This window comes from Anopheles arabiensis, chromosome 3 (genome assembly GCF_016920715.1).
Source record: "Anopheles arabiensis isolate DONGOLA chromosome 3, AaraD3, whole genome shotgun sequence".
NCBI classification, from domain to species: Eukaryota; Metazoa; Arthropoda; class Insecta; order Diptera; family Culicidae; genus Anopheles; species Anopheles arabiensis.
In genome coordinates, this window is record NC_053518.1 from 7,781,847 (window position 1) to 7,804,817 (window position 22,971).

Genomic DNA, 22,971 nt, shown 5'->3' on the forward strand with positions numbered 1-22,971 from the left:
TTGCGGGTTATATTAAAGTGAATATTTGTGTAGGATGTTGTCACCATTGTGTGTGTGTGTGTGTGTGTGTGTGTTGTTGGGATCGCTGATGAAAAATTGCTTCCGATGTTTGTTCCGACGCGTTAGGCGTTAGGTGTCTGCAAGCAATCTTCAGTTCTATTTGAGTTGGAGGTTGCTGCTGGCTGATCTGGGTGATGTAATGTTTGATGCACGATGGACGAATTTTGAAGTGTTGTTTGCCGCTTGAAACCTTGAATGAAGAATTGATTAACAAACAAATACTCCAGCAAGCTCTGGTTAAACTTTGTGGCGGAATGATCACAAGATTGACAAAACATATTTGAAAGAGTCGCGAGTTTGAAGGTCTGAATGTGGAATTTGAAAGTTTTCGAGAAGAGCAAGATTAGTCTGGAATATGTCTCTTTAACTCTCTGTGGCTGCGATCACGATCGTGTGTTGCAAGATCTTCAGGTGCTAATAGAAGATGATCCTCAAAGACTCTAATTTCCTGATGTCTTCTTCAAGGCTTTTTGTGGAAGGTTTCAAGTCAGGTCAGTGCTCTAGTAAAGTCCGCTGTTGTACTCCCTTGTAAAATGTAAAATAAGTTACGTATCCAAGGTTCCAAAGGTGCTCCTATGCCATCTATACTCTCCCCCCAAAGAAGCTTGCATAATCTCTCTTCCCTTTTGTTCGATTTCATCCCACTTTGTAACGCTTGATTTTACAACGCTTTATCCGAAATTTGCCACACTGGAAGCGTTGCTTTACGCTCAATTCCAAACCAATCGGTAACGTTTTCCATCTCTCTCAAAAGAGAGCAACCGCTAACAAGCCTCACCAGACCGTAACGTGGGGAATTTCAGCATTTTGGGGGGGGTTCGATCACCCAAAACAGGAATGATATATTAATTACGCCATCTCCCCTTTTTCTGCAGGAGGAACTCGTCCAACGTCTTGGCAAGAAGCTACTAGTCCTAACGAACGAGCAAACGAACATCGCGGAAGAGAGCAACGCGAACGATCTGCTCGGCAACGATGTGGCGCTAAAGGTGACGCAAAAGGTGCGCCCGGCCGACGCGTCCAAGTTCCGCTCGTACGTCGACGATGTTGGGTACATCACGATGCTGCTCCTATCGCTATCCGGCCGACTAGCGCGCACCGACAACGCACTGCACATGATCGATGCCAACCATCCGGATAAGGTAAGTACCGATCGATTGATCGGGTCGGGTCGGGTCGGGTCAGCTCTTGATACTAATTATGCCTGTGCCCTTTCTCCTGTGCGCTTTAGAAGATCCTGGAAGCGAAACGGGAACGACTGCTGGAGCAGCTGGACGAGGCGAAGCAGCTGAAGGACGACATCGATCAGCGCGGCGCCACGATCGCCCGCATCCTCGAGCAGTCGCTCACGATCGAGGAGTACGCCGACTACGACTATTTCATCAACATGAAGGCGAAGCTGATCGTGGACTCGCGCGAAATTGCCGACAAGATAAAGCTCGGCGAGGAGCAGCTGGCCGCGCTGAAGGATACGCTCGTGCAGAGTGAATGTTAGGAGGGCGTGTTCACGATCACGTGCGTGCGTGTTATGTTTTTGGCTGTTTTTTTTTCTATCGTCCCGACGAGGTGTTGTGTGAGGTGGAGTAGTTTTAAGCGCGAACAGAGTTAGGACCGACCGGTAAGTCGGTGCATTTTGTAAATAAGGCGTAAGCGAGGAGTTACGGTATCCTATCCAGTTTTCTGTTTTTTTTTCCTTTCTTTGTTTTATGTAAATTAGTCAAAGTGTGTCCTGGGCCGGACACAAAGCCGTTTGCTGCGCATATTAGTAGCGAACAGTTAGCGCTCCACACAAGTAGCGCTCCAATGTAGTAGATATTCTAATTATCCTTTTCCTTCGTTTTGCTCTTCTTTTACCCACTTTCCCCTTGGCCCCCTTTGTTTCTCTGCTGTCTCTTGAACGGATCAAGTTCTTGCATTTCAACGGTGTGAAGTTGAAATTCAAAGAGTGTTGCACCACTTTCCCATTACAGGGTTTTCCAGGAGTTCTCACAGCTGTGTGGACACTTTATTGACCTTTTCTTACGTGAAATGAATTTAATGTAATGGGAATTGGACTCTATAGCACTCTTGTTGGACAAATTCAACAGGATTTTCCAAGGAGTCTGTCCAATAAGGATGCCATAGAATCCAATTACCATCATATGAGGGTTCACTTCCAATAAGAAAGAGTCAAGGAAGTGTCCCACAACTATGAGAACCACTGGAAAACCCTGTAAATGTTCCATAACAACAATACTGCCCTTTTTCCCCCAAATGCACCCTTCTAGTTTATTTTTTCATACCCTACTATTTCCTTATTAAGAATATTTAGTATTTTATGTTTATTCCGCCCAGTTCCGTGTGATTTATTAGCATTCTTGTGTGCGTGTGCGTGTGTGTGTGGGTTTTATTTGCTTTTGTTCTTTTCTTTAAAAAAAACCCGCATATTTAAAGTCTCCATTTGGCGTAAAATGGTGCTGAAGAAGCGAAGAGTGCGGAGCAGCGCTTAATCGATAAGAATGTAAAGAGAGCAAAGCAAATTACAAAATGTCGAACATGAAAAAAGGAAAACATAACATATTAAAAATGGAAAATAGGATATGATAAAGGACATGATGAAGAGCGATTTACGGTTCATTGGACCGAAAGTCGTGCAATGCAATGCTTAGAAAAGCGCAATATGAATATGAGAAGCGAACGCAAAAAATGGAACAAGAAAGAAGGTGGTAGAAAATGTGATTTTATCGGAAATAATTATTTGATTTGTGCGCTAACTGTGTTGTGCAACAAACACAACAAACTGGATTTTCCGAGTTTAACGAAAAAAAGGCGCGAAAGCAAGTGCGCTTTCTGTTTAGCGTTTAGCTAGTTTTTATTAAAGTATAAAAGTAAAGCATTCGGATTTTAGAGCAAGCAACAGAGTAAAGGGCGACAGAGTTGTTGTAGAACTAGATCTTATTATATTACTTTTAATAGGTGTCTTCTTTCTCGGCCCCCTCTTCCCGTACCTTACGGGAATGTGTATTTAGTGCGTTTCTTATTTTGTTTGTTTTTTTTTGTGCGCTCACATTCAATGTGTTTGTGTCAATCTGTTTCAACACAGCCGCATCGTTTTCTCTTATAGACGTTAATACAAAGCCTGCCTGCGCCCTTAACACATGCCTATACACATATAATCCTTAGATGTGTCCCGGGACGCAACCGCAATATCAGAATTACCCAGACACAGATACTCCTTTCCCCTCTATTTCCTAAATTCAAGTTCTTCTTAGGTGAGCTTTTGTCGTTCGCCGGACAGAATTATTGTTCCAATTTGTGTTTACTTATAATTAATGGGGCGCGCAACCGTATATAACGCAGCCCCCCACACCCCCTCTCTGCGCGCGCAGAAGTAAGAAGAAATAGGAGGAATGCGAAATATCAATTAAAAAAAACGAGTTTAAAAACAAAATTCTCCCTCCCCCGTTTGTGGTGTTTCTCACGCTTTCATTTGCCTTCCCTATCCGAAACGGCGGCGGCTTTGAGGACGCGCCACCTGGAGTAGATTTCATCCCAATCGAGATACGCACCGACGATGTGCCGCGTGTTTCCCGCCGTATCCGTGTACCCCGTCCGCCCGTGCACCATCCGAACGTTGCTGAACGTGAGAATGTCGCCCGGGGCCGTCTTGAAGCTGACCGCTTCCCGGTGCAGGATCGTCACGAAGCGCTGCATCGCCCGGTACCACGGTTCGACGCGATCGAGCGGCACGCTGAAGTGGCTGTCGCGCTGTGGCACACTGTGATTGATCCGTTCCAAGCGTCCATCGCGGCCGATACTGCACAAAGGAGGCACATTTATCATTAAATTGGTCATTTATGGTGCGGAAAACAGGAACATACCATATAACGGGCGCCCGGTAGATGCTGTGAAACGTGCCCGCTTCGTCCGCGCCCAGATCGCTCCAGTCGACCAACGTTTCGCTCAGCAGCCGAAAATCGTCCGGATGGTGGTGGCGGAGCTGCTCCGCAACGTAAAACCCGTCGGCGATGAGGTTTTCGCCGCCGGTTGGGTTGGACGATTGCACCAGACAGTGGAGCAGATTGCAGCCCGGTTTGTAGTCGTAGTAGGGCAGGTCGGTGTGCATTTGCAGTGGGGTGGAAAGGTACGCGACGTTGCTGGTGCCTTCCTTTGCCTTCACGATAAATTCCTCGCTTTTTGGGACAAATATAAAAAAAAGTTAATATTATTTAGATTCATTCATGTCAGCTTATTCCACAGCATGAACTATACAGGGTTTTCTAGAAGTTCTCATAGCTTTGGGACACTTAATTGACTCTTTTTTGCGTGAAATGAACTTAATGTAATGGGAATTGGACTCTGTAGCATCCTTGTTGGACAAATCTAATAGGAATATGTACATGCTCACAAATCTGATAGGAACATATGAAGTTCACATAGGAAAAAGTCCAGGAAGTGTCCCACAACTATGAGAACCCCTGAAAAACCCTGTAATTAAAGAAAAAAAATATTTAAGCTTAAACACGCTTTTTATACACGTAACTTTTTTGTACACCCAGCACAACAATGCTCGTGTAGCGTCTACCTTTACGCACTGAGTCGTGTAAACACACCTTAAGCGTGTACAAGCAAGACGAAACCTACGAGAGAGTGAGCAATGCTTTTCTCGCTCTCACCACGAACTCTTCTCTGTCGCTCTCACTGACCTACGCCAACAATCGCGTGGCGCGAAAGTGTAGACAGGTGTTTGATTGCGTTTTTTCAATATTTTGAGAGAATTCTACATTTTTGTGTATAATATTACTAAAACAAAATTGCTTTTTGTAATTAACAATCCATTTACTCACCCATAATGCGTTTTACGGATAAATCCCACCCGATCGGCCAACCGGCGACACTCGTTCTCCGTCAGCGGTGCTCCCTTGATCATCACCACGCCGTACGCAATCAACGCCTCAATCCACTGCCGCAGCGCACCATCATCCGCCAGCACCTGCTCGAACGAAAACTCCTTCAGCACCCCGCCGAACCCGGCCGCACCCCAAACCACCGGCTCGGGACGATACCATTCCCGCAGATACCGCTCCGTATCGGCCCCTCGGAAGCTTCTGCCCAAAAGCCACCCCAACTCGTACACCGACCGCCCATGCGCCTCACCATCCCCCCACTGCACTTCCAGCGAGCGTCCACCGTCCAGCACACCCACGCGCACCACGTTCACCCCGTCCACATCGAACCGTTCCCAGTCGAGCACGCGGCTCGTCGAACCGCCATGGAAGCACCGCTCACACTGACAGTTATCGCGCAGCCAAACGGCGGGAAACTCGTACCGCTGCTCCGTCGCGCCACCATCGTCGGCGAGCAGGACCGTCACCACTACACGCGACCGGTTCGCATCGAAGGTGGCTTCGCTTATCTGCAACGACGAGGATGGCGCTGATGACGTCGCTACCGAGTGGTGGTTCTCTTCTACCAAACCGGACTTTGTCCTCGCACGACGATCTTCACCGGTGTCGCGATCAGCGGGCAGAGGTGGCGCGGATGACGATGCGTTTCGCACCGTACCGGAACTGGTCCGCGTTTGGTGCGTTGCGTGATTGCGATTGAGAAAATTAAAAATAGAGGCCGATTGTGTGGCTGCTCTTGTGGCGATGGTAGGTTGATGCGCTAAGAGTGTTGACACACCACCACCGCCGACGACCGCACGGTTGAGCGTTGCTAAGCAGCGAACCAGTGACATGGTTTTTTACGAGGGTTTTGGTAAACAATTTCAGGGTTCAAAGGCACTAAGTATCACTTAAATCACTTTTTTATTAATATTGTCACTGTATGGAGTCACAAAACACTCCTTTTCATAGCTTAAAAGGTTTAATGGTATTCACCAAAACACTTCTTGTTCACAGTCCCGACCGTCTCGTGCCTGCGTGTTGCACGAGCGAAAGCCGAACGATAACTGAAGTGAAAAGCGGCGCAAGTCACTGGGTCAAACGATGATGCCAAGGCAGGCGGCTGACATTCACGGTGCTGTTGTACACAACACTCGCGGCACTGTAATCACTCAATCCACCCAAGAGCTTGTCAGCGCAAGCCGGGAGAGGTATAAATGTGGTTAAAAAAATGTCACTTTTCAATGAGCAAAAAGATGAAATCGAAGAGCGCTTGATAAAAACGCCTGTAGTTATACAATCTGCACTACAAATCTGTCTTCTAATGACATTGTTAATGGCTTGTTTGCACAGTTTAAGACAGTAGAAAGCTTAGCAGCTCCGTGCGCGACCCCATAGAAACCAGAGTCCATCTTTTATCTGCCATTTGCTTTCCCAAACAGTACGATAAACAAATAACCAGATAAGACAGGGGCCTTTCTCAAACACAAGCAAACATTCCCTCTTTCCCGTTTTTGTAAGATAAAACCCCACTTCTTTCGGACTCTGCAAAGCGCACACACAGAGAGAGAGACCACAAACACCGGCGGGGGCAAAAAGCCATCTTGGTTGTTCCACATTTTTTTAATCATTTTTTGTTACAAAAAAGACAATAATCGATCACGGTTTTTTGTTTTTGTTTTTCTCTCTTTTCATTCTTGTGTGTGTTTGTTTGAGTTTTTTTGTTTGTTTTCTTCTTCTTTTTCTGTTGTTGTTTTTACTTTCTGCTTCTACTTTTCTTGTTGTATCCTCTTTCGTTATTCTTAAATCTCGGGGGTTTGTTCTGTGTATGTATGTATGCATTGTGTGTTTTGAATTGTGTATTTTTGTGTTTGCATCTTTTTTACTGCTGTGTGTTTGTTATCTTTTTCCTTGTTGGCTTACTCTATCTCTCTCTCTCTCTCTTTTTTTGTATCTGTTTATCTGTTTCTTCTTTGTTATGTTTAGCTTGAATGTTTGTTTCGTTTCCTATCCCATTTCTGTGTTTCATTAACTTATGTGTGTATGTGGTTGTGTTTTCTTTAATTTCTTACTCGCTAGTTTTTTTGTTTGTTTTTTGTTAATGTTAATATTTATCTCTTTTCTCTCATCTACCGTCCGATCGTCCATCCACCCTGCCGTCTAGTTCTAAATGTGCTGCTTAACTATTACTTATTCTTTACATGCTTTTCCTCCCGCTTTACTGTAAGCATTTTACTTATTTTATTTGTTATGTGTGTGTGTGTGTTTTTTTTTTTCGGTGAGAAGAGGAAAAGGATTAAAGGGAGATGGGGGGGAAGGGAAGGGGATAGAGGAACAAATAAACAATACTAAATAGTCATCCGGTACACATACATAGTTGCATCAGTTTTGCAAACTCAATCGGTTTTTCTTTTCTTTCTTTACCAATTGTATTTCAACGTTCTGCAATTATGTTTAATGGGTTAGTTTTTCTTCTTTTTTTTTTTGCTTTATCTTTAGCATTACAGTTCGGTTTTGTATTAATCTGTAGGTTTTATTCTCTTCTCTTTATTTTTCTCTCTCTCTCTTTCATTTCCCCGTATTATTCCTTCAAAATACACGTTTCTTTTAGCACGTGTTTTCTGTTTTCTTAATTATTCTTAACACATTAGCATGGAGAATAATGTTCGCCTTTGTTTGTTTGTTTGTTTGTTTGTTGTTTCGCACATATCTCTCATTCACACGCCGCATACACTCGCGCACACCTTAATATAGGATTACAATAATTAGAATAATCATGAATCATGAATAATATGTGTGTATGTGTATGTGTGTTTAGTGAGTTGAGGGGCAATTTTTCACAATAAAAACTGTTCGAGTGTACGAGTGTAATGCAATAATTATGTGTCTCGTTCCTCGTAATAGTTTTAATAATGATGATTTTCATAATTATAATGTTGTTTTTAAAGCGTTAATGATAGTGCTATAATAATAATAATAATAATAATAAGCAGCGCAGATGAATGATGCTTCTGTGCAGCAAACATACAACAATACAATCTCCACCACTCATCGTAGTAGACCACGCATCGCTTGTCAAAAACCAAGAAGCATAATTCAATATGATTATTCTTTTACATCGTATTGTTCTCATACAACAATCAAGAGCAAGAGCAATCAAAACAAAGCAATTTATCAGATTTATAGTTTTCCAGTTTTCTTACTTTTAGCCAAACTGTTTCGCTCTTTTTCTCTCTTCCCTTCTACGCTAATTTCGCTTGCAGCTACTACTTTTTGCAGTCCAAAACCGGTTCATTGTTCAAAAGCTTAGCTTTAGTTCGGTGTTTTATTACTTTTCTTGTTGATGCAATTTCAATCTTCCCTGTTCACATTCAGTGCCGATTTGTTTTAATTTATTCATTTTTGTTTGCTGTTTGCTTGCTGATTTCATCACTTTGTTTTATGCTTTCCTTAAGCAAGTGTTTTTCCTTTTTTTGTTGGAAATTTGCTCATCAATGTTACTGCTTTCTTCCGTACTTTGTACGAGTTTTTGTTACACCTTTTTTTCATTACTTCATAGCCAAATCCATCAATTTTGATTCATGTTGTCTCTTCTTTCTTTGACACACCGGCTGTCAGTTTTTACAAGGAAAATTTAAAGCAATCGCTAGTTTAATTTTTAATTTAAAATAATTACTAACTTAACCAGCCTACCGCACAATATATGAATGATATGAGTCTATGTATAATGGTGTGTGTGTGTGAGAGAGATGAATAAAGGTATGTGGATGTATTGTTTGGTTTTTGGTAATAAGAAACAAAACCCAACAAAAACTTAAACTCATCGTGCGCGCCCCTTACATCGCTTACATATCGAGCAACGGGGTCATTTGTGAACGTATTTTAATTATCAAATAAATGAGGTAGAAAATTATAATCGACGTTCATGTAATTTATCATACTTGTAGAAGCCTAACGTGTACTACACGATCGCTACCTCCCTCTACAGGGTGTGTGTGTGGATCTGTTTTGGTTGTATATCCATAAATTTAAACCCAATTTGGAGACAACAACTCATACCCCAACATCGAATAAGGATTTGTGTGTGTGTGGATGTGGTCAGGTAGGTGTATTCAACCCTAAAACCCTTTTTCCTTATACATGTGTGACGTACACGCTTTATAGTGCTGCTATCTCTGTACTACTAACACTAAGAAACACTATCGCGATCGTATTTTAAACCCAAAAAAAACACGATCGAGGGAACGTAACGATCGTGTCGATCCCAACTCATACACACACACGCACACGCGCGTGCGCGCCTTCCCATTTCTCTCTCTCTCAATTACGTTACATTTGCGGGGCCTTTTGTTTTTTGCAGTATCATTATTACAGTGTGTATTAACACACACGCATACACGCGATGGCACACACGGGCGAGATAGGTACTGTGTCCTTGTTTGCTGGGGAGCGAGGGGAAGGAGGAGGGACTTAAAATGACTTCAAGTATACTATTATTAACTGGGGACACGACGGTCAGGTGGGAAACAAAAAGCAAACCAAAAACCAAAGAAAACCGGGAACCACCGTACACTTGTTATTCGAGGTATTTACTGGTGTGTGCTGGATTATTAGGCTCTACTTTACTTTACACTGCGCTTCCTATTGCTGGAGGTGCAGGAGGAACAACTTAAGTTTTTTTTGGACTTTAATCTCACTGGAAATTAGACTGCACACGTTGTGGGAAATGCGCACGTGATTTTCTCTTCCTTTCTCTCTCTCTCTTACTCCTCTTTCCTTACACAGCAGTGTGGCGAACATACACATACACACATTTGAGCAAACAGGATCATTCCATCGTTCCGTTCCGTTGCCGAGTTCCAAAACGTCGTCTCACTCATCATTTTAATCGTGTTTGGAAACATTCAAAGGTGTAGGTCGTAGGTAGTGTGTGATTAGTAAACGTTAAACACTGACGAGAAGCTTTCTTCGCTCTATAACCCCTCACTCTCTCTCTCTTTTCAACAGCTTTTCTCTTTCTTTTCTTTGCCTCTTACTTAGCAACTTCTATGTTTTTAGCAAATAGTATTTAACCTCTTTACATTTCTCTCTCTCTCTCCCTCTCTCTCACCAACGATGTGTTAAATAGTTTAGTGCGTGTGTGTGTTTTTTTACTTTCCATTCTTCTCTTTTAACATTACTTTTCATTACTTGCTTTCTTTTCTTCTCTCTTTGAACAACTTTGTTTGTTATACTGTTTCCCCAGTTCATTTGTTTCCTCCTCTGCCGTTTCTCTTTCTCCCTTGTTTCACTTTACTATTTTTCTTTTCTGCTTTTTCCTCCCACTCTTTTCTGGTGTGGTTTGCTCCTGTTTATGTTTAAGTTAAATCTTCTGTTTGTAGACTTTACTCTCTTTTGCTTTATAACACTGGTTTAGATGCTCTGGGGGAGAAAGGGATACGGAGGGGAAATGGGAAAACCCCCCCGAGGTCAACTGTCTATTTGTTTTACCATAAATTGTGTTTGTGTGTTGATTTTGTTTCTTCTTTTCTTTAGTTGTATTTTTACTTCAGCTTTTATTTGTTTGTTTCATCTTGTTTTGCACTTCCAAACTCAATTCCTGCCAACTGCTTTGTTTTCTTCTCTTTCTCTTTCTCTCTCTATCTTTTATTTCTTTTATATCCAATATGAAAATTCATTTTTATTCTGATTTTTTTTTTGTCTTCAATCGGCTTCACTCGTTTCATTCACGTTTTCTTTTGTTTAATACACGAACCACTCGGTTTTAGAACATTTAATGAACATCAGGTCTGTTATGTGTTGCGCTCTTTTTCTCCATTTTCATCTTTCATCATCATTGTTGCATTTGCTCGTTCTCATTTGTAACAGAACAGATAATAGCAGTGTACAAAGAGCATTACTGAAGAGTGGCATTCACAATAAGGGGTAAGAAAAAGAAGAAGAAGAAAAGGTACTTCACAATATACATTTGAATTCTTGTAAATGTTACAAGACAAACGTGCTCAGTAAGGGCGTTGTTTTTCTTTTCTTTTCGTTTCTATGGACAAGGACGTTTACTATTGCTATTGAACGAGTTTAGTGTTTCTTTTCTTCATTACGTAAACGCAATTATACAAGAAGCAAATAAACCTTTTAATGGAATTAAAGTATGATAATAATTAAAAGCTATCAAATAAAGTTACAAAAACTTATAACTTAGTACAATCCTTCCCAAGCTATTGTTTAGTACGCACAGAGAAGTAGCTACAGTAGAATAATGCATAGGAAATTAAAAAACAAATTGAAATATTGATCACACTTTTGCTTGGTACAAAAAGAAATCAAAATACAAAATAAACGTTTCAACTATTGCTTCTATTGTATTGAATGTGTGTGTGTGTTTGGCTATGGCGTTTGTATGAGTGTGGTAAAATGATGTGGTATTGTAGAGTTAATATGGTAATATTGTGTTGGAAGTTGCTCTGGTTGCTCTATTGGTATATAGGACGGTGTGCATCACACCTAATACTATTGCAGGTTTTGGTTTTGTTTGTGTTGGTGTTGGTAAGTTGTTGGAGGTTGGTTGTGTATCCGCGGTATAGAATGTGTAACTTTTTGGGAGTATGTAACGGGCAGCGCACTCACTGTACAGGAGCATTTGTATGTCGTGACCGTGCCGTGTATTGCTAATATCCTGGTCGGCATATGCACACTCACAAAACACACGTATTCTTCTTCTTCTTCGCTTCTTGTTTTTTGTTTGTTTGTTCAATCGTCTAGTTGTTCAACAGTTGAATATTGCTATCACACACCAACATCTATTTGAACTACAGCTTTGTACCGATCGGTGTAAGGCTTCACTCAACGCAAATCAACGCAGGTCAAACATGGAAAAGTGACAGAATGAATGAAGATAATAATAAGAAATTTGGAATAAATACGTGAAAACCAGTAAGTAACCCATAATGGCTCATCAAACGTGTAGAATATGATCTAAAAGAGCAAGAAAACAGAAGAAAATTAAAAAAATTACCAATCTAAACCAACAAATTGTCTAAACTATCTTTGTATTGAACAAACCAATAAGATCATCCTAAACAATTTAGCCTTTTTAAGTGTACGCCTTTGTTTCGTACGTCTGGAGGTAGCTTCAACCGTGCAGCGGGCTGACCAGGATTCGTGTGCACTACCGACAGGACGACATGAAGCTTTGTTACAGAGATTAGCGCGAGCTATTATCGAACATATTTGGTGTGTATGTGTGTGTGTAGATGGTAGAAAACATAAAAAGCTACTCCAACTACTAACAATGAACCTTTTCTCCCTTACAATGGAGAATTACATGTGCTATGTGTGTCGGGTTGGGTGAGGTTGGTGTGCAACTAGTAAACATGTAGTAAACCGGTCAAATTAAACCTCTTAGTTAATGGAATCATACGAGTAGCTGTGTGTGTGTTTGTGTAGATTGGCTTTACTGTGCCTTGAAAGGAACAATTATTACCCCCATTCGCTTCTACCACTCACTAACGATCGCTGTCCTCTTCTCTTACGTTAACAGTAGTGCCCCTCGTCATAATCTTTAACTGTGTCCTTTCTACGCCCTTCTCTGACTGCTTTATATCTTTGTTTCGAAAATCTTTCCAACCATCCCCGACTGTTCGACAGATCGCTTTCACTCGCTGTCTCGTTTAAATGTACATCCAACTGAAACTGTTTGTTGTATTCTTTTGTTTTGTTCTTACTACCGGGACACATCTTACTTCTATTAGTGTTTCTCTCTTCAGCGCCATTATCATTAGCTGTTGTGTAGCGTTAAACAGGAAAATAAAATCACACTCAAACCACTCCCGACGCCCGAGTCCTAACTACCTCTGATTAGGGTTGTGGCAGGAGTTGATTGTGGATTGTGTGGTTGTGTGTGTGTGTGGATCGGGAGGGTTCACGTTGTTGTTCTGGAAGAATGTTTGGCAAACGGTTTGATTGTTCATGTTCTACCCATTTCGCTTTCGCCTTTCGCCGCCCTGCCTCATACTCAATGCAGCCGTCCATAGTCGTATTAAGTAGTGTCAGGGGCATTTGAGGTTACTTCTTTTGGGGAAAAAAGCGGAGCGTTCGATCGTCCTGTTACTACCGCACAGTCTGAGCACGAGGATTACCCTACATACTTATCTATTTTACAGTTTGAACTGAATCACCTGAACGGAATGCGGGGAGGGTGAAAGAATGCACTGACCGACCGCTGACAATCTTTGACAAGATTTACGTGCCCTACGGGGTTCGCCATCAGCAGCATTCTTCTTTAATCTCATACGTACGTGTGTGTATGTGTGTCGTTTAGTGTGCTTATGGATTTTGGTTATTATGTTTGCGTTTTCATGCACGGCAGTATCATGTTGCGTTTGTTTTCTTCTAGATGAACGTTTCTATTTGTACAGCCGCCTCACTCACAGAAAAAGAGCGCCGACGGCTGTAGCTGAACTTATCGGGCATCTGAGCAGATTTCATTGTTTGTTACACATCTCACATGTGTTCTTCCTGTGTGTGTGTTTGTGTTTTAACACTTCAGTTTGTTTGCTTTTTTATAATTTGCATCATTTGTTTTACATCTTTTGTAATCTAAAGTACCTTTCCTAAAGGATGTTTTCTATATATATATTGCATAATTAGGGGTTTTAACTTGTCTTTTTCTTCTTCTATTTGTATTGTGCACACTTTTCTCTCTCTCTCTCATTCTCTTCTTTCGTTTTGTTGTCTGTTATGTAGTTATGTATTTATGTATGTTCTGTGGAAGCAATCGATACAGGTAATGTTCCGGTTTTGTTTAGATTTGTAGACTTTTGTAAGAGTTTTGTATCTTTCCGTTTCCGTTTCACGTGTCAATGGGGTTCTTTCTTTTTCCTTTCTCTTTTTACTCTCCTTCAATTCTTTGCCAGAATGGCAAAACACGTTCTGTACAAACAGGTATCTGTGTCAAATGGGAAACACAACAGTCCAAACAACCACGGTGCATCCACCGGTTCCAGGGTTCAATATGCTGGCGTACGCTTTCGACAAATCATTAGCCAAACCGAAACGTCGAACAAAAAAAGAGTCAATACATACACAGACAAATCACAAACGGAGAAGCTTTCATCGTAAGCTTTTTGGGGTTGCACTGGAAACTGCGTTCGAATGCGGGTTACTTCTTACGTAAATGTATCGTTGCTAAACAAAATGCTAAACCTACAAACACTACCTACTGCCCGTTAGAGCAATACGTTATGATCTACATGTTCGTACTGTACACATAATCATCATCATCATCACTAGTCGGTCTCGCCCGTATCCTGTTTTTCGTCTCGTTCTCGTTTCTGATGTAGCTATATCTGCTGCTAAATAAAACTGGAGGTATTGAAGTTTGTTGTTTTTTTTTTGCTTCGTTATTTTTGCTTTGTTCAATATTCCTTGTAGCGGTTGCACTAGTTAATTGGCCGTTTTGTTTCTGCGTGTTCCACTGTATGTCGTGTTACTGTACGCACTATGATTCGTTAACTTGTTATCCTGTGGTTTGTGTGTGTGTTCGTTCACGTTGTTCTGGAGGTGGTGCAAAACTTTAACTGTTATTTGCAAGGAGTGTACCCTCCCGTTCGCAACTATTTCAGTGTTGTTTTGCTTTCAATTTTGATGGTTGACCGGGTTGTTGCTTTGTAAAAACCGAAAAGTGGATATGTTTCTAGTCTTTGTTTGCTCTAGTCTGTTCAACGCCGTGCTCTGCCCGGTAGTGCATTTGATGGAAACGAAACTGTTCACCCCGAAAACGTACTTTCCTGTACAAAAGTCCCGAAATGCTTCACGCTAGAACCCAAACTGCTATACACAACTCAAACATGGTGACGCCACACGACAGTATGTACGCTTCTGGCGTACTTTCACTGCTAGGAGTGTGTGTGTGTGTGTGTATGTGTTTATATATAATAGGGCAATATGCCTCCTCAGTACTCGCGCTTGACACTCTCACGTTCACGCAGGGTTTCATCCTTTTTCATACACGCAAATCCCACTCATTCCATCGTTTTATATGTTTTGCTCATCTTACGCACTATATCAAACATATACCACACACACGGCTACCCTTTTTCCTCTCCAATCCTTATCCAACTAAAAGGTCTTACGATTAAAATGGGTTTTTTTTATAGTTAGCTTAGCTGTGTGTGTGTTTGTTGTTTCTCTCTCTCTCTCGTTCTCTGTTTTCACTCTCTGCTATCAGTTCCCATCTTCACCTGTTGCGATGAAGCTTTACACGCACGAGCGCACATACACACAAATTCGTTTCTGTTTTTCGATTCCCATTTGCTTATCTACCGCACGCCAGAGAGAGAGAGGGAGCGTACGGTATAAATGTTAAATAGTACGTTAAAAACAGTGCGCGCTGCTTTTCCTGTCTTCCCATCGCCGACGGTCATCATCTGTGGTGTACAGGAGATCGATAGAATGGTGCACAGGCAGCACACGCTTAGCGCAGATTCGCCAACGTTTTCTTGATCCTGAGGGATGACAGCCGGGCGGCCGGATGCTGATACCAGCATTCCTTCATCACCTTCGAGATTGCGTGCAGCGTGTCGCAGGCAATCCAGCGGCTCGGTATGCTGGGACGATGCTGGTCCACACAGACTACCTGTTAGGGTGAAGGAAAAGAAGGGAACGAACAGGTGTTACAAGTAGTTGCACATCGCACCACTCACACACGCCACCAGACGCACCTTTCGCATCTCCTCGATGGTGGGATCGGGCTGTACCACGTCGTAGAAAGGCAGCTGATACTCGTCGTAGACCCCGTCGACGTTACACCGTCGCGCAATCTCCCACAGCACCAGCCCGAGCGCGTACACATCCGCCCGCTTGAACGAATCGAACTGCGACACGTTGATCGTCTCATCCAGCACCTCCGGGGCCATGTAGCGCTTGGTGCCGACGCGGTGCGTCGACGGCTGGTCGACCGTGTCGGTCGCGACGATGTGACGCACCGCCAGCCCCAGGTCGCCGATGCAGCACGTCAGGTTCGACTTCACCAGTATGTTCTTCGACTTGAGGTCCCGGTGAGCGATCGCGGGCTTGCCGCGCGTACCGACAATGTCCATGTGCAGATGGGCCAGCCCGGTCGCTATCGAGAACGCCATCTCGAGCATCGTGTCCGGATCGACGCAGCGGGCGGTGAGAAAATCGAACAGCGACCCATTCTCGTGATAATCCGTCACCAGCCAGAGTTGCGTCCAGGTGCCGTTATCTGAAAATTGGATCACAATTAGTGTTATGCCATCGCAAAACGGACACACAATCTCACCCTTATTATCAGCAGCAATAAAGCCGAGAATGTTCTCGTGACGCAGCATAATCGTTTGATAGATTTCGGCCTCCCGGGACCACGAGCACTCCTCGCGGCTGGAGAATATCTTTACGGCCACATTCTCGCCGCGCCACCTGCCGCGCCACACCTCACCGAAGCGTCCCTTGCCGATCACGTCCACCAGCTGTATTTGACGTGCGATCGAGCGCTGCACAAGTAGCGGTAGTCCAGCTGTGGAGCAAAAACAACACAAACAAATATGAAATGCATCCCCGTAGCATCATATTGTGCTCCACACTTACAAGAACCGGACCCCGAGGTGGACATCTCAATGAGCCCCTGTATGGTGGTGTGCCCGTTCAGGATCGGATAGCTTGCACCGCACAGCGAGTCTTCCGGCAGGATTTGCCGGGCGCCACTGTTGCGCTTGCGACGGCCCAGTATGAGCACCCCAACGAACAGTGCTAAGAGCAGCATTACCGCCACTATTGTCAATAATAATATCCATCGCAGACCGTACGATTCCTCTTTTTGGGCTGCGTTTGGGTGGGAACCGTCACATGCAATCAATGCAATCGAAAGGACGATGGCGCGCAGGAAATGGAAAAAGTTTTATTAGAAATTGGACAAACTTCATGGTGGTTCAAATCATAAGTACTACTTTTTTTACATCCGGAGGTTTGAAGGAAACAAAAAAACAACAAAATCGGCAGTAGAAAATTAGTTTTAAATTTTACGGAGCTTTTCCGCTCTGATTATGCCAACGCACGGGGAGAGTCGTAGAATAATAGCTAAAACTTGTATCTAATTTTCTTGTCCCCGCTTCTGTTCACGGCCTGCGATAAGGGTGCACACGATCATCGTAAGGTGTTGCACATAATTTTGCTAACCTCATTGCGCAAATGGCGCTAGTAAAATTATGACCACCCTCGTCGCCGTAGTGAGTTTCCAAAAGATACAAGTTTTGCAACGGTAGAAAAAAAACCCGGCACACACAAGCACACACACACCGACTAGCTAACATAGAACTACATAGAAAAGGCAAGCAGATTACCAAGCGGTTAGGCAAGCAGTGTAAAGAAGGCACACGTATACAGTCAGACCAAGGCAGGCAAACAACGACAGGGGCGAGTAAAAAGTTGTGCAAATCCTATTCGCAGTTAGTGAAGCGTTAAAATAAAAACTAAACCTTTCTCCCTTCGCTGTGAAGGCAGACTAGAGCTGGCAGGCAAAAAAAACAACAAGCGGATTAGTATTATTCACGTGTTTTTACGACGAACAGGCCCGCAAGGGGGACGACTATGACACGCCGGGACACGACGATAACCACCATCACCGAAATTATACACCCAACACAGTTAGTGACACATACTCGCACACACACACACACATACTCATGCACATTCACACTTCCCATTTTGCACCCCGTTTGCCACCCCCAAAACAGTGCAGCGCTGGGCGGCTTACTGGTCGCAAGCATGGAGAAGGATATGCAGTTGCAGTTGAAGCGATAGTTTCGAGATTTAAGAGAGAGAGAGAGATGAAAAGGGGAAAAAACATGCATAAGCCGATAATAGCAAGGCGTAAGTAGCTATACAGCATTGGAGCACAGGCTGCCATAAGAAGCATTGGGGATTTTTTTAAAGAACTACCCAATTTTAAGCTAGAAAATAATGGCCAAAGCAGATAGGGAGAAGATAGACATAATGGAAAACAGTGAACTTTTCTTGGGGTGGAAAATTGCTTTTCCCCATTTTTTTTGTGCAACACAAACGTTCTGCAAACTACATTGCACCATTTGCCCGCTGAAGCCTTACACACACACAGTTAACCTTAACAAACAAAAAATGCTGCCAGATAGAATACGTTGTGTGCATCCATCACAGCACATAATCCTTCCATGCAAAGCTTCCCCGAACAAAAAAGGCAAACAGCTCTAAGAAAGTGTGGGTTGTAAAATTGAATTTTCCACCAAACATACGATGGAACAGGGTCGGATGGATACGGAACACACAAACAAACAACTTTTTACCGCAAAATAGGAAAATAGTGCGTAGCAGTGGAGTACAGTGTAGTGCGAAATTTGCACCACCTCGCTCTCTACAGCAAAAGCGGTACGTTTCATCATACTTCATGGATTTGCGCGCTCCTTCCAACCCGCAGCGGACGAAGCTTTAAAACAACAAAATATATTATTACCATCACTAAAAATAAAAATGCTAATATGTTCACCCCATCGCTGCAGAGGAGGGTCTCGTCATGCGAAAAACAAGCGCCGTGGGTGACGCTTCCGATAGGCAAAAGCGGAACTGGCAGTAAACTCTTGCTCGCTATGAGCATAGTCAGGGCGCGTTAGCTGAGGGATGGAGTAAGCCTTTTGCTCCCAAACTATCAACCGAGTTGCCGAGCAAAGTGGACTGGGCTGGTGGAAGGCCGAGAGTCCTTGCCAGCCTTGCGAAAGCCTGCAGAGTGAGAAAAATCGTTCTGACTGCACGGCACAGGAATACTGAAAAGCGACGCGTGAGCGAGCCGAAGAGCGATTATCTGTGGCGGCTATGGCTTGAAAGGAAATAAAACAAGAAGAAGCCAACGTCCCACCGAAACCTCCCAACGAAAGTGTTGGATGGGTGGTGGTGTGGGTTTAATATTTATTCAGCATCTTATTTTTATAACCATGCATGCCGTGTGGCATAGCAAAAAACGAAAAAAAAAACAAGCCGGAAAGTTAACATCGTCGTATCGCTTTTGGATGTAGAAAGAGCAAGCAAGCAAGCAAAAAAAGGAGAGGGGAAAACGAGCAAGCCACATATAAACTAATAAAACGAAGCGTGCATAAACAACATAAGGTTTTTCCTAGGCGCTGTGAGAAGTGGCTGTATTTCTGGTGTTCTGTTTTCCGTCCTGTTATGAAGGCGCACACACAGACACACAGTTTTCTATTCATTTATTTTTTATTATTTTTTTTTTCGTTTTTCTACCACGCACACAAACAAACGCGTTTCAAAATGGCGCAAATAAACCAATCGAGCAGCACCAACAAGGCAGTAGAGCGCGGTAAGGCAAATACAATGTAAGGAGCACAAAAGTGTGTAGTAAATGGTAACAAGATTCCTGCAAAACAAGCAACACAAGCCAAGTAGTGGTAGGAGTAATAAACAATGGGCTATTGCTTAAAGTACAGCTTCAGAAGTGCAAAAGCGTAAGTGAAAGTTATAAAAGTATTAAGAGGAAAATAAACAAAAACTAAGACTACAAAAGAACAATAAGATGGAACTTTGAAAGCGTAGTGAAAAGGGTTAGCAAAAAAGATTTCGTAAAAGAGAATTCAAAGAGAATAACACAATTGTAAGCTTTGAAGACAAAAGGAAGCTTAGTACATGAAAGCTAAAAACGAAAGAGTAAAAGCAAAAAAAGGCAAGCTTTCAAAGTAATTGTCACTACTTTTACACACAAAAAAGGAACAAAGTAAGTAAAGTAAACCAAAGAAAACTAAACACTTCTGTCAATACTTCTCCATAACAGAACTGTACCGCAAAGAAGAATTCTACCGCATTGTTTCATCAACAACATTATTAGCTCCGGCTTTTTTAGCTGATTTTTCCGACTTTTTACTCTGGAAAAAACGATAGAAAAAAAAACTCCTCACACGCACTTAACCACTCCCCGCGGTCCAGGTCCCACGCTTCAGTCAATTACCTTTCCCTTCCTTTTCTCTTTGTCGAATGAAGATGTAAGCTTTATGACCGTCTGAGATTTCACCGAGTTGATGGTATGGGAGCGTTTTTTTTTTCTTCTTCTTTTGGCTGTTGCTATGCTTCCTACCTCTAACCTAAACCTAAACCCTCCGGAAGGGCAAAGGGCAAAGGACGAGGGCGGCAAATTCCTCATCGCACCCGCTGGCCGAGGCAAAAAGGGGAAGGAAATGAAGTGCTTTTCTTGTGAGCAGACTATTAGTTTCGTAAGCCTCATTAGCATATTCGAGCAGAGGTCAGAATTAGTTTGCCAGATTTTTTTCCCCTCGGTGGCCTTTGTTCGATTTTAGATGTGTTAGAGTGTTTTCATTTTCATTTTCCTTTCTTCTTTTTTTGCTGCTAGACCCAATCTAGGGACGGTAGTGTTTTGGGCAAAAAAAAAAACAAGAAACAGCAACTGTACTATTACTAGTTAGGCAAAAGGTTTTCCTTTCCATTAAACGGCAAACCGTTCTTGGTGAAGATGGATTTTTGCCATCCGAAAGCTGATGTATCCGATGACACAGGCCAATGAGGAGAGCTTGAGCTATCGTACATATTTATTCATTTCGTCAAACAGTTGGACAAAAATCGGAACGAAATACTGTTGCTGTTGCTGCTGTTACTGCTACTACTGTGTGCCCCCGTACGGCGTCTTCCAGACGAGCCTATAAACACACAGAGACGCACACACAACACTCCTATTAATCATCATCAGATTCATAAGCACGCTTATCCGCTCAGAGATCCCTGGTGCTCTAGAGCACACGCCGGCACTGATGGCATATAATTGTGTGCGCACCAATCCGCACTGGTGTACCGAACATTTTTCCACAAGAAACAATCAACCACTCGGAAGCGACGGAAGCGAAGCGGGAAAGCAAACAACCATCCTTGCACAACCGAGAGAGACCTCAAGAAAAAGCGCACATGGCGAAGGAAGTCCATATGTCAGTATGTTTGTTCCTACTGGATGACTTGTGATTGATGTCTGCTTGGGGCTTACACCACGAGACCCCGACGGGGTTTTGGTTTTCATGTGAGAACATGCTGGATTTTTTTGCTGTTGCTTCTTCTTGGCACCACACAACAGTGCGGTGGGAAAAGCAAGATAAATGATACGCTAACAGCAACATGACACTCGTTGAGCCACCAGGGTATAAACACTTGCTTGGGTTGAGCGACACCACAAACAGCTTCGCCTACCTTCACATTACTCTGACTGACTCTAAATCTTATCAAGATTTGGGGAGAGCTATTTGTAGCTATTCCTAACAGAGTAATCAAATGGAATTGGTGTAGACATGGGAAATTTCTCTTCATTTTCCACACCAACTGTATAACAACGAAAATGGTTTCCAATAGCTGTCCAATCGGCCAATCGTTTCGCCCAGAGGTCCTGAGCTGGGAGATAAAGACCGCTTAAAGTGTGCTTACATCAGCATCAAAATATGCCTCCGTCCAACGAAGAGTGTAGAATGTGAGCCTCCCCTAACGTCCCATTGAACTTCATAAATATTCCCAAGTGTGAACACGCTTTTGCCTGAAGATTGCATTCCTATCCACCATTGAATGATACGACGGAAACCAAACAAAAAACTTCTACCCGCTTTGTGGTTCGTAATCGCAAAACCACTACAACGAAGGTGAAAGAGGGCATGCACTAACACATTTAACAGGCATCTAATGGCACTCGTTTCAGCTACGCGAATTATTTTTTTGTTGCGTTCTTCTTTTCGAGCAAAGTTAGATTGAGAAACAGGCGCCATTCAAAACCGAAGGAAAACAAAGGCATTAAAGCTCCTCAAGTGTACACGCCTACACACACAAAGCGTGTGACACTTTTTCTCTTCCGAGAAAAGCGCGTTTAGCCTTAACGATTATGGGGCAAACTTTCCATTGCTCGGTTTATGCTAAACTGTGTGACTCCAATCTGGCACAAACAGAATCAGTTAGGACAACTGGAACCAGTCGATGCAAAGAAAGAGGAAGGAGGCCAGCAAAGCACAGACCATAAACGCAATTCACTAATCTTGGTTACTTAATGTGCTGTTTCATTCCGAGGGGCGCGTAAAAACCAAGACCGGCGACTGCCGAGCCGTCGTAACCACAAAAAGAAAGCGATAGTCACGGGCAAAACGCCTGAAGGTATGCAATTGCAACAACTCTCTGTATGTGTGGTGAAATTATGCCATAAAGTGCTATAATAATCATCCTGTACTTTATCACGCTATAACTTCAGTGTGCATTTGAATCATGAAGCTTTTTAACTGATGCTGCTTAGGAAGGGAAAACTAATTATGATTTTAAGCTTATTTCCATTGAATACATTACACTGGTTAAAGGAATTAATACCTAGAAAATGAGGCTACCACCGCAAAGAGTAGTCGTGGAGCTACGATTGTTCTATTGCTATATTATTGTACCTTTTTTCCCCTGAAACATAAATGCTCATTCATTTGCAAACTATATCGTGCTTCCCGACACCCTACGAACAGCAGCACTACTCACGAAAGCCATTAGTTTTCGCTCGCAACACGAAATGTCGTTCACCGTTTTAGCATTATTTAACTCCCAAACTGAGTTTTCTCCACCTTTCTCCAAATATGCTTTCGCTTCCAATGAAGCACCTTCAGATAAATGATTACTTTCCCGTGTAACACAAATGTATCGATAAATAACAAACAAACGGATTTCCAGCACACACACACAGCCACAAACGCAGAAAATAAAACACAACCACACAAGGAAGCTGATTTTCGGCAAGCTCGTAAACTTGATAAAATATTGTATGCGGTCAGGCACTCTACATACACAGCACACAGAGTCCGTCCGTCCGTCCGACGAAACTGGTAAACGATGAAACATGGGTCTGCGCGCCGTCTGTTCTTTGGCAGAATTCGGAACAGGAAAAATTATTTGTCTACATCGAACATTTCGTGTTACATGCAATCAAAACATGTGTGGCTCGGTGCTGCTTCGGGAAAAATGAATGATTAAAACAACTGCAAAC

At 42.9% G+C, this 22,971-nt stretch overlaps 3 protein-coding genes across 11 annotated transcripts in view; 1 reads left to right on the forward strand and 2 right to left on the reverse strand.

Annotated features, from left to right (window-relative positions):
• LOC120900681 (protein Shroom) overlaps window positions 1–3,504 on the forward strand; it is a 186,504-nt gene extending 183,000 nt beyond the window's left edge. For 4 of the 5 annotated variants that reach the window (XM_040308004.1, XM_040308009.1, XM_040308005.1 and 1 more), the window contains 2 exons: window positions 936–1,202; window positions 1,292–3,504. In XM_040308004.1, the coding sequence (XP_040163938.1) occupies window positions 936–1,202; window positions 1,292–1,555 (531 nt within the window). In that variant the 3' untranslated portion in view covers window positions 1,556–3,504. The remainder of the gene's footprint in view (window positions 1–935; window positions 1,203–1,291) is intronic. The other variant, XM_040308008.1, reaches the window with a different exon arrangement.
• LOC120900684 (gamma-butyrobetaine dioxygenase-like) lies at window positions 3,080–6,109 on the reverse strand. Its single transcript, XM_040308022.1, has 3 exons — window positions 4,887–6,109; window positions 3,921–4,232; window positions 3,080–3,856 (listed from the first exon to the last, which is right to left on the reverse strand). Exons 1-3 carry the CDS (start codon window positions 5,777–5,779, stop codon window positions 3,526–3,528), a joined length of 1,536 nt encoding a protein of 511 aa, XP_040163956.1. The 5' UTR covers window positions 5,780–6,109; the 3' UTR covers window positions 3,080–3,525.
• Window positions 6,110–6,996: 887 nt separating this feature from the next.
• LOC120900683 (TGF-beta receptor type-1) overlaps window positions 6,997–22,971 on the reverse strand; it is a 79,136-nt gene continuing 63,161 nt past the window's right edge. For all 5 annotated transcript variants that reach the window (XM_040308021.1, XM_040308017.1, XM_040308020.1 and 2 more), the window contains 4 exons: window positions 16,530–16,763; window positions 16,225–16,458; window positions 15,644–16,167; window positions 6,997–15,558 (listed from right to left, as the gene is read on the reverse strand). In XM_040308021.1, the coding sequence (XP_040163955.1) occupies window positions 15,397–15,558; window positions 15,644–16,167; window positions 16,225–16,458; window positions 16,530–16,763 (1,154 nt within the window). In that variant the 3' untranslated portion in view covers window positions 6,997–15,396. The remainder of the gene's footprint in view (window positions 15,559–15,643; window positions 16,168–16,224; window positions 16,459–16,529; window positions 16,764–22,971) is intronic.

Bases quoted from the DNA above. Each gene is read 5' to 3' on its own strand.
- LOC120900684 (XM_040308022.1), bottom strand. From the start codon at position 5,779: ATGTCACTGGTTCGCTGCTTAGCAACGCTCAACCGTGCGGTCGTCGGC. The intron at 4,233-4,886 runs GTGAGTAAATGG...TGTCCCAAAAAG, and splicing joins ATCCGTAAAACGCATTATGG to CGAGGAATTTATCGTGAAGG. The intron at 3,857-3,920 runs GTATGTTCCTGT...TCCTTTGTGCAG, and splicing joins TACCGGGCGCCCGTTATATG to TATCGGCCGCGATGGACGCT.